This window comes from Rutilus rutilus (genome assembly GCF_951802725.1).
Source record: "Rutilus rutilus genome assembly, chromosome: 23".
In the NCBI taxonomy this organism is placed as follows: Eukaryota; Metazoa; Chordata; class Actinopteri; order Cypriniformes; family Leuciscidae; genus Rutilus; species Rutilus rutilus.
Window position 1 is genome coordinate 1,437,669 of NC_140233.1, and position 15,573 is coordinate 1,453,241.

The 15,573-nt window shown below is 39.4% G+C and overlaps 1 protein-coding gene across 4 annotated transcripts in view; it reads left to right on the forward strand.

The window, feature by feature from the left end:
* The window catches only part of LOC311283504 (uncharacterized protein), a 333,540-nt gene that overhangs the window by 305,972 nt on the left and 11,995 nt on the right, over window positions 1-15,573 (forward strand). For 3 of the 4 annotated variants that reach the window (XM_084397939.1, XM_084397941.1, XM_084397940.1), the window contains 18 exons: window positions 1,674-1,748; window positions 2,142-2,279; window positions 2,498-4,035; window positions 4,225-4,259; window positions 4,746-4,807; window positions 7,916-8,002; window positions 9,624-9,651; window positions 10,068-10,128; window positions 10,474-10,558; window positions 11,076-11,169; window positions 11,250-11,383; window positions 11,493-11,560; window positions 11,888-12,004; window positions 12,143-12,232; window positions 12,475-12,603; window positions 14,647-14,781; window positions 15,310-15,353; window positions 15,466-15,509. In XM_084397939.1, the coding sequence (XP_084254065.1) occupies window positions 1,674-1,748; window positions 2,142-2,279; window positions 2,498-4,035; window positions 4,225-4,259; window positions 4,746-4,807; window positions 7,916-8,002; window positions 9,624-9,651; window positions 10,068-10,128; window positions 10,474-10,558; window positions 11,076-11,169; window positions 11,250-11,383; window positions 11,493-11,560; window positions 11,888-12,004; window positions 12,143-12,232; window positions 12,475-12,603; window positions 14,647-14,781; window positions 15,310-15,353; window positions 15,466-15,509 (2,964 nt within the window). The remainder of the gene's footprint in view (window positions 1-1,673; window positions 1,749-2,141; window positions 2,280-2,497; window positions 4,036-4,224; window positions 4,260-4,745; window positions 4,808-7,915; window positions 8,003-9,623; window positions 9,652-10,067; window positions 10,129-10,473; window positions 10,559-11,075; window positions 11,170-11,249; window positions 11,384-11,492; window positions 11,561-11,887; window positions 12,005-12,142; window positions 12,233-12,474; window positions 12,604-14,646; window positions 14,782-15,309; window positions 15,354-15,465; window positions 15,510-15,573) is intronic. The other variant, XM_084397942.1, reaches the window with a different exon arrangement.

Consider the following 15,573-nt stretch of genomic DNA (forward strand, 5'->3'; position numbering starts at 1 on the left):
CGTAGGCCCCACGGCCAGCTGTGTGCCAGTGCATCCATTCCGAGCATGCCCTCGGTCAGGGAATAAAACAGGTTGCAGTGGGACGAGTCGTGGGAGGCAAACAGGTCTACCTGCATGTCCCCAAACTCAATTGATATGCCAAAGGCACTGGGGTCCTGTCCAGGAGCCCGCGGCAGCATGTCCACTGCACATGGCGCCCCAGCCCATGGTGGAGGCATCTGTTGACACAACAACATGCCTGGAAACTCGTTCTAAGGGCACTCCGGCCCGTAGAAAGCTGAGGTTCGTCCACGGGGTGAAGGTCTGACGGCAGGCCGGAGTCACTGTGACTTGGAACGTGCCGTGTTGCCATGCCCACCTTGGGACTCGATGGCGAAGCCTGTGCTGAAGCGGTCTCATATGAAGCAATCTGCGAGTAGACAGGGCTAGCCTGAATGGGAGAACTGCGTACTGGTATGCCCACCCCTCGAAAGCAAACCATAGGAACGGTCTGTGTTGAGGTAAAATGAAGACATGAAAGTAGGCATCCATCAGGTTGATTGCTGTGAACCAATCCTGTGGCCGCACACATTCAAAAATGCGTTTGGCTGTGAACATCTTAAACTGCAGCCTGTGAAGGGAGCGGTTCAGGACGCGCAGGTCCAGGATTGGCCGTAACCCACCAGTTTTCTTCGGGACAATGAAGTAGGGGCTGTAAAACCCGGACCTCATTTCGGCTGGAGGGACAGTCTCGATCGCACCCTTTGCCAGTAGGGTGGCAATCTCTGCTCTCATGATAGGGCCATTGCCACCGACCATAGTGAAGCGGACTCCCCTGAAGCGGGGAGGAGACCGTGCGAACTGAATCGCATAGCTGAGCCTGATGGTTCGGGCGACCCAGCGGGACAGGTTGGGAAGCTCTAGCCAGGCTCCCAAGAACTTTACCAGCGGGGTCATGCAAACCACAGACGTCCCCTTGGTGGGGCAGCGAAGCGGAATGACCGGCCTGGAAGTGGGTGGGCGGAGTTATGCATGCAAATTCCGCAGAACCAAGGCATTTCCATTGGCTCATTTTCTAAATCTCGAAGATGATAGGCTTTCTATGCGAAACCCCATTTCGTCGTCACTGACGTAACTCGTAGTGACCACGAAAGGGAATGGGTGTTCTATATAGAACTTTAAAGTGTTCTGTCAGGCGCTCCCATATATAGAACCTTATGTGGGTTCCCATCACATATGGTTTTATGGATTTAGTTGAATTTGTTTAATTTTGTTTAGTTTTGTTTATTGTGATTACATTTTATGAATTAAGCAGCTCGTAAACACATTTTATCATTAGAGAAATTGAAATAACCCTTTAAAAGTGAAAGTATTATGCAATCATTTAAGACATTTAGACCCCCCCCCCCTTCTTTGTAAAGCGCTTTGAGTGCCGAGAAAAAACACTATATAAATGTAATGAATTATTATTATTATTATTTATCCTTATATAAAACTTTTTTTGCATAAGAGTTCTTTAGAATTGAGTCAAGAACCCTAGAGTTCTATATAGAACCCAACTTACAGAAGTTTTTTTCTCTAAGAGTGTTACAGCGTTGTGGTTGGACAGAAAGCAAAACAAAAAGTTTAATTTCAGTTTGGAAAAGCTGGATGACTCGTTCTTCAACAACAACAGTTGTATTTGTGTGTTTCAGACATTAACTTTAAGGAAGAGCTCTCCACTTGCTCTGACGGTCGTTGTTCTCCAGGAGGTTCTGAATATTCTTATAGTATGTGCCTCTTTTTCATAAAAATTAAATTTTTTGGGTTAGACTACTGTTCTAGATTAATAAACTTGTGTTACAGACATAAATCCAGTGGGTTAGTTCACTCCTACTTTGGTAGATTGCACTACATTAGTTGATAGATTGGAAATAACTTTGCACAGAATAGGTCTATAGTAGTGTCATGTGAACACATAACCTAATAATATAAACACATGCTGCCTATAGAGCCTTTTTTGTACCCTAAAAAATTCTTTAAATAAGCTGATTAATTGAATTTGTAAACTTAATTTGTTTCTTGTTGAACACACAGTCGAGTAACGGCATTGATGCACTTTTTAGAGACCCACCAGATGGGGGCATTGATTTGTCTTTTCTGTCAATTCTGTCAATCTCTAGTTTTGAAACCAACTGCAAAGCTTGCAAAACATGTATATAAAGATTCTGGGCAGTTTACACAAGACTGGATTAATAGCACCACAGCATTGGATCCCCAGAAGCACAAAAGCAACACTTCAAGAAGTGATTCGGACAGAGGTAAGAATGCAGGAGTGCAAAAGGGGCTATGAAATATGTAATTGTTGTGCATTTGGAATTATATGAGATGCATAGTACTTTATGTGGCACCCAATTCATTTAAAAAGTCTATTTGTCTATTTATCTTTATCATATTTAAAACGGTTTTACAGTTGTTTAATCTGCTGGAAGGTGAAGAATGTGTGGTAAAAGTTGTTGAACTGTGTTTGTGTCTGTAGAATCAGAGTCCTCATCAATGATGTTCAAATTGAGACTGAAGAAGGAGTTTGAGTGTCTGAATGAAGAAATATCACCTAGAGAAAGACAACTACTGAATGATGTCTTCATTGAACCTCAAATCACAGATCCTCACATCAGGGATAAAAGACAGATCATGTGCAAAAGCATCTTTGTAGGACAGAATATCAGGAGAGTTTTGATGAAGGGTGAAGCTGGCATTGGCAAAACTGTGGCTGTGCAGAAGTTCATCCTGGACTGGGCTGAAGAGAAATCAAACCATGACATCGATTATATATTTCTGATCCCTTTCCAGAAGCTGAACTTTATCATAGAGACGGTGAAGGAGTGTAGCTTCATGGATCTTCTGCAGCGATGCTGGGAAAACACTGAACATCTGAATCCTGAGTCTAGGATCATGCTGATCTTTGATGGACTAAATGAGTTTAAAGTTCCTCTAGATTTCCAAACCAAAAAGAAGATTACAGATCCAATCAAACCAGCCTCAGTCTCTGATCTACTGACAAACCTCATGATGGGAAATCTGCTTCCAAACGCTCAGATCTGGATCACCAGCAGACCGGCAGCAGCCAATCAGATTCCTGCGGGGTTTATAGATCGTGTGACAGAGACCCAGGGCTTTAATGATGAACAGAAGGAGGAGTATTTCAGAAAGAGCATCAGTGATCACAGAATGGCCAATAAAGTCATCAGCCTCATCCAGAAATCTCCACGCATCAACAGCATGTGTTATTCACCAGATTACTGCAGAATCATCGCAGCGATTCCAGAGAAAATCATCAGTACAGGCGGTTCAGATTTCCCCAAGACTCTCACTCAGATGTACAGCAAACTCCTGTTAGCTCAGATGAACAAGAGTCGAGAGAGAAGAGAGACCATCATCGCTCTGGGGAAAATAGCGTTTGACCTGTTGGTAAAGGCCAATTCTCTCTTCTGTGATGAAGATTATGAACTCGGTGCTGAACGTGTTAAAGCAAGCTCATCAATCATAAAAGTGATAGATGAAAAAAGAAAGTCTTTCTGTTTCATGAATCACCGAACACAGGAGTTTCTGGCAGCTTTGTATGCGGCTGATGTCATTAATAGAGGAAACCCACTCCAGCTCAGAGATCTCTCCAGTCTGAAGCTTGAGCTCGGAGAGAAGAGCTTCACAGACTACTACTCAATCCAGAAAGTGATGAACATCGCTTTACAGAAACAGATGGATCTCTTCTTCTGCTTCTTGCTGGGTCTGACACTGGAGTCCAGTCAGAGAGCTTTAAAAGACCTCCTGACACAGAGAAGAAGCTCTTCATCCAGTCAAGAAATAATTCAACACGTCAAAACAATGATCATGAATTCCTCTCCAGAAAATGCAGTCGAATGCAGTCTCCTGTTCGACTGTTTGAAAGAGCTGGATGACCGTTATCTAATCCAGGAGATAAAGACACATCTGAAATCTGGACTCAGACTCTCTCCTGATGAGTCTTCAGCTCTGATGAGTGTGTTGCTGAACCCAGAGGAACTGAGGTTGATGAAGGTGTGTTTAGTGATTCATGTCTACCTGTGATCCAGAAATAATAATTCATTTAATTTCCTGTTCTGATATCTGTAATATTTCAGTACAGGAGACAATAAGAATTAACTCTTGTTTAAAAAACAAGATATTATATGTTTCAGACTTTTCCGTCAAATGATTTGCTAATTTATCAAGTCCTTTTTCCTCCAGGTTCAAAATACAGACAGGCAAAGGATCACTGACCGGTAATATTCTTACATCACAAAACATGTCTTTTTAATTAATTTAAAGAGGGTGGATTTAAAAACATTCATTTTAATCAATATTGGCTCATGACAATAGCTCCTAATAAATAATTGGCCAGATGGATAAATACAAACAATGTGTCCTCCGCTAAAAATGAGTTTGGCACAGAAGATTAAGGCAAGCCTAACAACACCCACAGCCTATTGGAGCTTATTGCTTTATCTTTGGAACAGTGGTGTCCTGCAGAGTTTTATTTACAATAAGACAAAGAACATGATTTGAGAAAGCAAGGAGAGACAATTTTGTTTACATGTTTTTGTTGTGTGACAATAATTCATGTGAAGCGGTCAAAGCTGTGTTTTATTGTGAATAAAATCAGAATCAAGAATTGGAACTAACCATTTTATAATTCAGTTTCGTATAATGGAAAATTAATTTAAAAAAAGTTGATAACGTTTTTTTTATTTTTTTTTATTTCTTATCAGCCCCAGAAGCTTTGGTCTTCCTTTGGCCGAACAGAAGAAGAGCTCCAGTTTGAGGATGTCAGGTTAGATCTTCTCACATGATCATCTAGTAGAATGGCAGGTCTGAAATACTAGTATGGAGGGTTTGGGAGGTTGTAGAAATGTTTTATGAACAGCCAGACCTGTGGCTGAACTATCTCTTGTTCCTTAGACATGTTGGTTAGTTGGAGACACTTAATATTCCACAGTATTATTGATCAGACTGTCCTAACGCTGTTGGATGAGAACTGAGCTGAGCTGATGATGACATCACTGCTTTCTCTAGAGCTGCTTTATTGATAAATTAACTAATTTAGTTCAATTGATGAACTTTACAACTGAACTGAATCAACATTGCACTGACTTCAGCTAAACACACATTATTTTCTTTTAGAGCTGCTGTACAGCAGAAATTAACTCTGTTTGCATCATTGAATCATTTTCCTGCTATCACTAGCCAGGTTTCCATCCAAGGATTTTTTTGCCAAACAAAAAAACTCGCTAAGCACTTCAAAATGTTTACCGATATAGCTGATGGATAAGCTAATTATCAATACAACTTTGCAAGTGTCAACACTATTTTTCCGTTTAAATTTAGCACATAAAATCTATGTTGATGCTTGAAATGTCACGAAAAACTAGTTTGAAAACACTTTTTTTTTTTAAGAAAAAAGGGCTTTAACGCATATAAATTTGGTGTCACATGACAGAATTAGCCTACGCAATGTCTGTGTGCGTAGTTGCTTCCGTTAAAGCACTGTTTCTCTGTAATATTCAAAGGTGCATTAAATCTATTATGTTCATATTATTCAGTTGTATACATATATATTTACTACTGGTAAGAAAAAGACATGTTGCCTCTCAAACATCACTCATCCTTTTCTTGATTACACATCTTAATCTGATATTCCTTTTATTTTGTTACAAGTTACAATTTATTTGTTTTGTTCTGAAGATAAAAAAATCTAATTGCATTCTGTTGACTAAAAATATTGTTCGTAAAGGGTTTGTGCAGCCTTAAAATTTCAAGTTTAGTCAACTTAAAATGTGAAGTTGTATTAAGCGACAACTTGGATATTTGAGTTATCTTGAGTTAAATCTGGGAACGTTATTGAGTTAAGTTGTGATAGCGAATTGCAACAATGTTTTTGTTTTAATTCGCAATAGGCAGTTGTTTCTCACATTTTAAAAATAATAAGCATATTACCAAATTATTTTCAATCTACATTCTAATAAAAGTGAATCCAAAAAATAATAGCTAAAACTGCACACGTTTCTGAATATTGCTAGGGGGTCCATGGAAAACTTGACAGAATCAAAAATATTAAAAAAAAAATACTTTTTTTTTTTATCCTAAAGATATTAATAATCAAATCCACATACTGTAGTTTTGGGATTTATAAGAGTGGATCCTTGTAATGTATTCATCCCAAAATACTTTGCACTCCTAACATTTTGTACTCAGTAAGTTGAACAGAGCAATAAGTGGCTATATATGTGCTTCTATAATCCCACTCCTGCAAGCAGTTTGTGTCAATCTGACTTGGCGAACGCTAAGCAAAAAAATAGAAAATATGACAAATCTTACATTATGTTTGGTTTTACCTGTATGTTAAAGCAGGGAGTCAAGGGTCCCCAATGTGTTCTCTCCAAGAGTGCATGAAACCATCCAATGAAACCATCCAAGCTCAAACGCCGTCTACAGCAGAAACATCCCAATGAGACAGGAAAATCGACGGACTATTTCAAACATCAGGAGTTGTGTTCGGCCCGGCAGACTAGTACTTTTCCCTGAGAGGTGTTTAAATGCGTCACACCCCCCACATCGCATATGCTAAGAAACTACACACAGTTGGCGAGGCATTATTATTACCAGCTACTAAAGACATCGTCTGGGAGTTACTGGGAGAGGAAGCGGCACGAAAGGTAGATTGTCTGCCATTGTCGTTCAATACAGTGAGCAAACGCATAGGTGAGATGGCCAATGATATTGCATCCCAACTTTTAGAACAACTGTAAACCAGTGAATACTCTGCGCTACAGTTGGATGAAAGTTCTGATATAAATCAAGCACAGCTAATGGTCTAAATTCATTTCCTTAAAAACTTATTTTTGTAAACCCCTTGAAGGCAGAACTACAGGGCAGGATATAGATTTAATATGATGGATCAATTCATGACGGAGAGTTTAATAGACTGGTCTCTGTGTGTTGGAGTGTGTGCTGAAGGTGCTAACGCTATGACCGGTGAGCACAGCGGCGTTATGACTCTGATCAGAGAGAAAGAGCCCAATGCTGTTTCCACACACTGTATGCTTCCCGGGACGCTCTTGTGGCCAAACCAACTGATGATGATGTGCATCAAGTGCTGAAGGATGTAGTAAAAACTGAACTCTGTAAAATCACACCCCTTGAAACACAACTTTTCAGTTTACTCTGCAGAGAAATGCTGATGCTTGATGCTCCACTCAGAGGCACACTGGCTGTCCTGCAGGGCTGTGTTTAAGGTGTGTATGCGCTGCCAAAGAGCTGAGAGAGTTTCTCTCTGGTGAAAAGTCAGAGTTTTCCTGCTTTGAAGATGGCTCATGGATACTGAAGTTGGTGTACATGGCAGATTTTTTCCAGCATCTCAATGTCCTTAATCAGAGCATGCAAGGACACAATGTTCAAATGCTAAATCACAAGATATGGTGCAAACATTCACACAAAAATCATAAAGCAAACTGCAAGAGGAAGTTTTTTTTGTTGGTGTGAATGAACTTTATAGTTTGTGTTCTCTCGGCCACGTCACATTAAAGATTGTCGGCTATATCACCAAACATTTCACTTTACCATTTTTTTTTATGGACATTTTGCATACAGGACAAATGAGCTTCCTTGTGCCCAAACCCATGGGCTTCATCACATAAAGCAGTTACATGTCGTCCTAGTCCTGTCAGACTAGCTGTCCCACTTCACTGTGATCTTCTAAATAATAATCCTAACTTAGTAATAGGCCGTGAAATTATTCGTGAAAATAGTAAGCCGTAAACTGTCCATTTTCAGTTGTATCATTACTCTCTGCATTTTACAAATATCTGGCATGTGAAAGATACGATATAATTTGTGATAGGCTATACGCAAAATCTATGTATATATTGTATGTGTGTTGCAGGCGTTGACTTTAAGGGAGTGCATCAGTCGATCCTCTCTACTTGCTCTGAGGCTCGTTGGTCTCCAGGAGCTCCTGAATCTCCTCAGAGTAAGTGCCTCTTTTTACTAAAAATGTCATTTTTAGGCTGAGACTAGCGTTCTAGGTTAATAAACTTATGTTACAGACACAATTCAATTCAAGCTTTATTTGTCATTGCATAAATACAGAGTATTGACACAACGAAATTACAGGTGCTACTCCAGATCAGTGCTTTTAAAAGATAAATAATTGATAAAATAAAATGTACTAATTTATAAATATATATTAAACAAACATAAATCCAGTTGGTTAGTTCACTCCTACTTTGGTTTTATGTCTCTGTCCAGAATCTTTGCATGTATCATGCAGATAAACTGGTGTTTTAAAGGTCCCGTTCTTCGTGATCCCATGTTTCAAACTTTAGTTAGTGTGTAATGTTGCTGTTAGAGCATAAATAATACCTGTAAAATTATAAAGCTCAAAGTTCAATGCCAAGTGAGATATTTTATTTAACAGAAGTCCCCTTTCAAAGCGTACAGCGAACAACCGGTTTGGACTACATCCCTCTACTTCCTGCTTTAATGATGTCACTAGAACAGTTTTTTGACTAAGCTCCGCCCACAGGAATACCGGTACACAAAAGGGGGCGTGGTCTTGTTGCGCTCCCATGGAGAAGAGGAAGAGTTGCATTTGTAGAGTGTGTTTGTCGCCATGTTGTCGAGACGCTGTTATTTTCATCCTGGAGTCAAATCACCTTTGTTTGGCCTTCCCAGGGACGCTGTACTTAGAGATCAATGGTTACAATTTATGTTTAACTCGGTTCCCGAAAATATAAAACATATATTACTAATCAAAACTCGTGCTCACGTGTAACTAAGGTAGGAATAAACAATGCACTTATTTTAAAAATTCAACAACACCATCGTTAATTCGACAGACGGACAAAACCATATACCACAAGCTTTCATAACAGTTTGTAACATTTAACATTACAATTTAACCAATTCAAGGTAACAGCCAAACGTAAAAGTATGACAACTACTAAATAAACAGCTTACCATTGTGAAACATCCTGCAAAAGTCATGCTTGAACAGGTTCTAATCGATCTTCTTCATCTATGTTCTCCGGGTCTGATTCCGGCTCAAATTGATAAGGTAATATTAAAGACATGTTTACAGTAACACTGAGTGCATGCATCTCCACGTTATGGTAAGAGGCGTGACCTTTCCGGGCAACGTGCGCTAAGCTGCTGTCGAATCACAACACAGGAACCGCTGGCACAATCAGAACTCGTTACGTATTTCTGAAGGAGGGACTTCATAGAACAAGGAAGTCATCAGCCCGTGGCGTTCTTAGGACAGTGAAAACAGCGGTGTACAGATAAGTAAATTGTGTGAAAAATACTGTGTGTTTTTACACGCGAAACATGAACACATGTTATATTGCACACTGTAAACACAATCAAAGCTTCAAAAACACAGGAAAAACGGGACCTTTAAGATGCTGATTGGCTTTGCATTACATTAGTTGATAGATTGGACAGAGCTTTGCACAGTCAAGGTTTATGGCATGGGAACACGTAACCATCAGAGAAGATCATTACCAGATTACAGTTCATTTCATGACTGTTTAAGCTGATGAATATTGATTGGCTTATGCGGAATTTGTGCTTTTCTTTTTGTCTTACAGCAGCTGGAGACACTGGAGAAGATCAGAGGTAATGAATTTATTCTGTCAAATATGTACATTATTCTGTTGGTTTCTGTGGTTTGCGTCATTAGAACTGAATTGGGCTTCAGTTTTGATAAGATTATATTGAACTAATGTAAGCAGCACAGCGCTGGTGTAAAGCTTCAGAGTAGTGTGTGTGTGTGTGTGTGTGTGTGTGTGTGTGTGTGTCATCACTGCAGCGCTGCTCATTAGTCTACAGATTTTCAGCTAGAAAGATTGAGAATGTTTTTCATGTCATGATGAGAATCTTTAAACAGCATTTATAAAGTGACATGTGTCAACTCTTTCTGGACTGGATGTGAGAATCATCAATGTCTCTCCAGCTTATTCACACACTCTTCTGATATGATGGTGATATTTATCAACTGCTCATTTAAAAGAGTGTTTTATTTTCCTCCACAGACGTGAAGTTCAGCGATTGATGATGGCCAGTAAAGTGACCCAACCAGTTGCTGCTGGAAAGGTTGTGTGTGTTTTATTAGGGGTTTCATTGTGAACACACATCGTTTGAGCTTAGTGTGCTTGTTTTACACAGATAACTTTACATTAGATATTTTATGTTATAATATATATATATTTTATATTATATGTTTTACGTTATAGTAGTTATTTAATTTAATAATGATATTCTGTTGTACTGCTGTTATTCAGCAGTGTTGGGTCTGTGGACACAGAATATAATGCAGTTGTAGATTGTAAAGATGTTCAACAGTCGTTACCGACTCATCATCTAGTCATTTAGTCAGATATATTGTGTTTGTGTAAATAGTCTTTGAGTTTGATCAAGTTCCTCTAAAACATATTACAGAGCCAGAAGACACAGAAACCCAGAGACGATCATCTCCAGAGTCTCTCAAACACAAAGAAGACTGACTCAACAGCCAAGAGAAGAAGTAAGACATGAACCCTTCATCTGCTCTGAACATCTCCATCAGTAAAGAGTGTGTGAATCATGATTAGAGTAGAGCTGTACTGAGAGAAAACACTTTCTCCGTCCCTGAAACCCTGGAGATGAACAACATTGATGCCTCACGTTACTGTCTGTGTTTGTCACAATGATCCGGTTTGTTTTCTGTGAGGAACAGTCTGATCTTCAGTGAGTTTGTTCTCTCAACCGTTCATATTAGGATTGTTTTCTGAAGATGGACATTATTAACACACAGTCATAGATGACTTCTTTTCTCACATTTCATTTCATTGCTGTCGAAGCTGATGAATATTGATTGACTATGTCCAGACCTACTCTCTTTTAAACCTAGCCAACATTTGCTTTTAAATAGTTGATCAGTTTCTGATCTCGCTGGACACTCGATGGCTCTGTATGTTGTAAGATCTGCTGGATGTGTTTCTGGAGTTTCTCTGGTCAGCTGGATGGACGTCAGTCCAGTGTTAATGTGTTTCTCATATCAGGATACCGTAGGCTGGAGAATCAAGGGTCCTCCTGCTTGAATGCAGTTCTTCAGACGCTCTTCATGACGAAGAGATTCAGGCAACATGTCCAGAGGTAAAGAAACATCTTTCACTTCCAGCAGTGGAAACAACATGACACACAGCCGATCGATAAACACTCAGTGTCTTCTGTAGATTGGACAGATACGGTGTTTCATCTGATGGACACTTGGCTAAAGAACTGAAGAAGTTGTTCAGTGAATTAGAAACACAACAGAAAACTGCAGTTTCAGCAGCTGGAGTCACGAAGAGCCTCGGCATTACAGACGGTTGGTCTCTTTATTGCTGTTTCCAGCATTCAGTCAATGTTTCTGCTGATGAAAGTTACTCAATATAAGTGTTTGATTGTTATTTGCTTTCTCTCCATCAAACCCAAAGTTCATGAACAACGAGACGCAGAAGAACATCTACACTTGATCATTAAAAAGACTCCTGGATCCTCTGAGGTAACTGAGGTTTCTTCTGGGTTATTCTGTCATCTTTTGTCTCCTTCATGAGGACCATCTATCATCATCTCACAGCAGTTCAGCTCTGGAAGTGTTTCTCAGAGAACGCTCAGAGACATTATTGCCTCATATCTGGTTTAGATCTCCTCTACAAACGCACTTCACTCGGATCCTTGACTATCATTTGTTGGCATGAGACACAATTAAAGGTTTATCAGCAGTCTAATGTGCTGGAGGCTGAACTGCAGAGAATGATCATTTTAACAGTGAAAGCACACGTATATCTGTGGATCATCACTAAAGTCTGTTTTCTTCACATCTGTGTAGCTTTTTAAGGGCACTATGAAGAAGACGAGAACATGCAGGTCATACAGACACAATCCAGAAGAAACCTTGGAGGATTTCCTCTCATTGACAGTGTCTCTTCAAAACTCTTCGGATGTGGTGAGCAGATCTTTGCTCTTCTGAGTGAATCTCTATAGAACTGATTCCTCTACACAGATACTGATCTAAAGCAACTTTATTCTGCCGTCTCATCCTGAAATCTTTCTTCCGTTTTCCATTGTTTTCTTGCAAATGTAGGAAGATGCTTTACAGGCATATGCTCGTGAAAATAAGACACTGGATTCAGTGTATTGTGATCACTGTAGGAGAACTACAGACAGTGAGACTGTGAGTATCTTTTCTAGTGTATATTAGATCTTCAAGTGTGGAACTTTAATGCTAATTTAACAGAGAAATGATCACTTTAAAAATAGTTGAATTTCATGTGAACGTCAATTAAAAACATCCCTGAAATCTGCCAAATCAAGCAGTTTCACTGTGATATTTGCCTCAAATGCTGAAAGTATCTTGTGAAGAAAAGCAGCACAATTCATTAATGCTGCACTAATATATTATTATTATCTCCACAGAAAAGGGAAATGATCAAGTTTCCGAAACACATGATTATTGAGTTGAAGAGATCTGAGATGATGAAGAGCTCATATGGGTCGAGCTACAGTAGAAATGACCAGGAAGCGATCATTCGTCCTCATATCACGGTACTGACAATAACATGAGTGTCTGTTGCAGTGATTCGGTTTAATGCTTTACAGACACACACATCACAACCGCTTTAGATACACACAGTCTTTTGTCATTGTAGTCTTTATGAATTCGGGTTCATTTTAAATTCATTATATTTTCTTGCTGAAGTTAAAGACTGTAATTCTGTTGCGGCTGTTTTCAATTCATCTGTGCTTTTATTAAACTTGATGCAAATTAAAAAGAGCACAGAAGATCTGATTGGTGGATTTTAAGTCAAGTCACCTTTATTTATACAGCGCTTTTTACAATACAGATTGTATCAAAGCAGCTTTACAGAGATAACAGGAAAATAATGCAACAAAGTTTGTTTCCAGAAGAAAATGGCGTCACAGTCCTGCTTAAGTAAGCTCAGTGATGCTTCATTTCTGTTGTAAAAAATAAAAATAAAAATAAATAATTTAGTTCATTTATATATCACTGCTCTGGAGAAAACCGTGATGTCATCGTCCAGGGCTGCGTTTCCCAAAAGCATCGTACGCCTAAGTTGATCGTAAAAATGATCGTACGACTGATCTTAATATTATGGTCTGTTTCCCAAAAGCATCGTAGCTTAAGTAGCACTTGAAAATCTTCGTAAAACTACGAGTGCTCTGGAGTAATCGTACATCCCCAAGTGCATCGTAAGAAGACAGATTTATGAGGACACCTGCAGGACAACCGGCAGATTACACCTTTAACTTTATCAGATGCAATGTGATTATAATATAAGGTTTTGATTGTACTTTATTGTACACTTTATTACTCTTTTTTGTTGTTGGTTAAATTAATGTATAAATTAAATAATTAAAAAGGTCAGAAAACAAAACAAAAAATAGAAATAATTTAATCTAATAATTTTAATCAAAATTAAATGAATGAACAAAAAAATAAATAAAATAAATCCTTTAAATCTGTTAAAAATGTCATCTTTGTTTCGCTCTATCTCCTCTAAAAGGTAGCCTGACTACGTCAGACTTCGTACTTCCGCTCAATTTTATTTCACTTCTGTAGTCAGTCTGAGACAGCGTAATAGCTTTCAGTTTTCCTGTGTTCACTCCGGTATTTCGCTCGATGGTTTTGTTTTCGCATCATACATGCATTTACAGTGGAAGTTAGATGCGGCTGAGCATGCGCATAACACACGCCATAACCAAACATTATGTGATTGGCTTACGGGTAACCAATGATTTTAAACTTTTTTTTTTTTTTTTTTATCAGTGCCTCCGCCTGTAGGTGCTTTATATAGACTTGTCTTGATTGCTAATCCACAACATATAACAATTATTAGGTTAAACGTTCAGAATATGATTCCATAAATGGTTATGTTTCAGCACTTCACGAATGGACAGCGACTCTTAAGTAGCACGTAGAGCGCGTTCTTGCGCGTTCATGTTAAGTGCATTTTTGGGAAACGCTCGTGGAATTGCTGCAAGCGTTCGTAACCTTGCACGTAGAAAGTGCTCTTAAAGGGATACTCCACTTTTTGTGCAGCAGGCGTAATGATATGACGCAGCGCCTGAAAATAGTCCCCAGCTCGGTAACTTCTTCCAACGTGACCGGGACTAAGTTTGTCTAACCTATTAGACCTATTTTCAGGCGCTGCGTCATATCATTACGCCTGCTGCACCCATGGTACAGCCGCACAGTTCCTTGATGTAAAATGAGCATATTTCCGAAAAAAGTGGAGTATCCCTTTAAGAGCTAAGATACATCGTTATCGGGAAACCCGGCCCTGCTCAGTTCAGTTCTTGTATAATGGTGTCAATGCAGGAGATCAATAATATTGTTGAATATTAAAAATAAATGTCCCCAACTAAGCAAGACAAAAGCCAAAGGCGTCAGTGGAACTAAAACTCCATCAGTGACAGAATGGAGAAAAAAACCTTGGGAGAACCCAGACTCAGTCGCTCAGTTCTCCTCTGGCCAACAATCTTTAAGAAGAAGAAGACAAAATAATGTAATATTGTATAATGTAGAAATATAACTAATAATGAAGATAATTCATCCTGCTGTTACAGGTTCTCTGCCATGAGTATGAGCTCTATGCCGTAGTAAACTACAGTAAAACACCTCGAGGTGGCGGACGTTATAATGCAGACATCAGATGTGAAGATGAAATCTGGTGTCGATTTGAGGACCGCAGTGTATCAGAGGTACAGATATATATATATATATTAATACTGTATGTATATGTGTAACGAGGTTAGTTGTTGTGGGAAGAAGGAGGCGGGAACCGACGAACCTTTAAAGACTTTAATAATAAACAAACACAAAACGAAAGTAAAGGTGGCAGTCCCTCACGGACGACTGCCGCACACACACACACACACACACACACACACACACACACACACACACACACACACACACACACACACACACACACACACACATAGACAAAACACAACACAAGTCCAGGCCTGGTCCTCTCTCGTCCTTCACTGTCATCACTCCTCCTCCTATGCTTCTGAAGCTCCTCTGTGAGATACGAGACCAGTGCGGCGCGCAGGTGAAGCTCATCAGTAATCAATCCACCGGCCTCACGCTGTTCTCTCACGGCCCTCGTCCTGCTCGCCACAACATGCACAAGCTTTACTGTGTCACTGAAGCGTTAGTGTATGTGAGATTTCATTAGTGTGTTTGTATAATTACTTACATCTCATGTTATTTTTTCCTCAAAGCGTTCCTTGAACGACGTCTTCAGAAACGAGAGCTCCACACACAGGTATCAGTTTTATTTCTGATCACAGCAGCTTCTGAGACTTTGTTCATGACAGATATTAATGTTTCTGTGAGCTCATATCTGAACAGATCTTAAAGTGTGTGTTTCTCCACAGGAGTTCAGAAGCCTGTTTACTCGTGTACAGACACGGAGAGCAGTGTGAGTATCACAGTATTTCATGATTTCAGTGAGAGAAGGTCAGTGACAGCATGATGATCTGAAA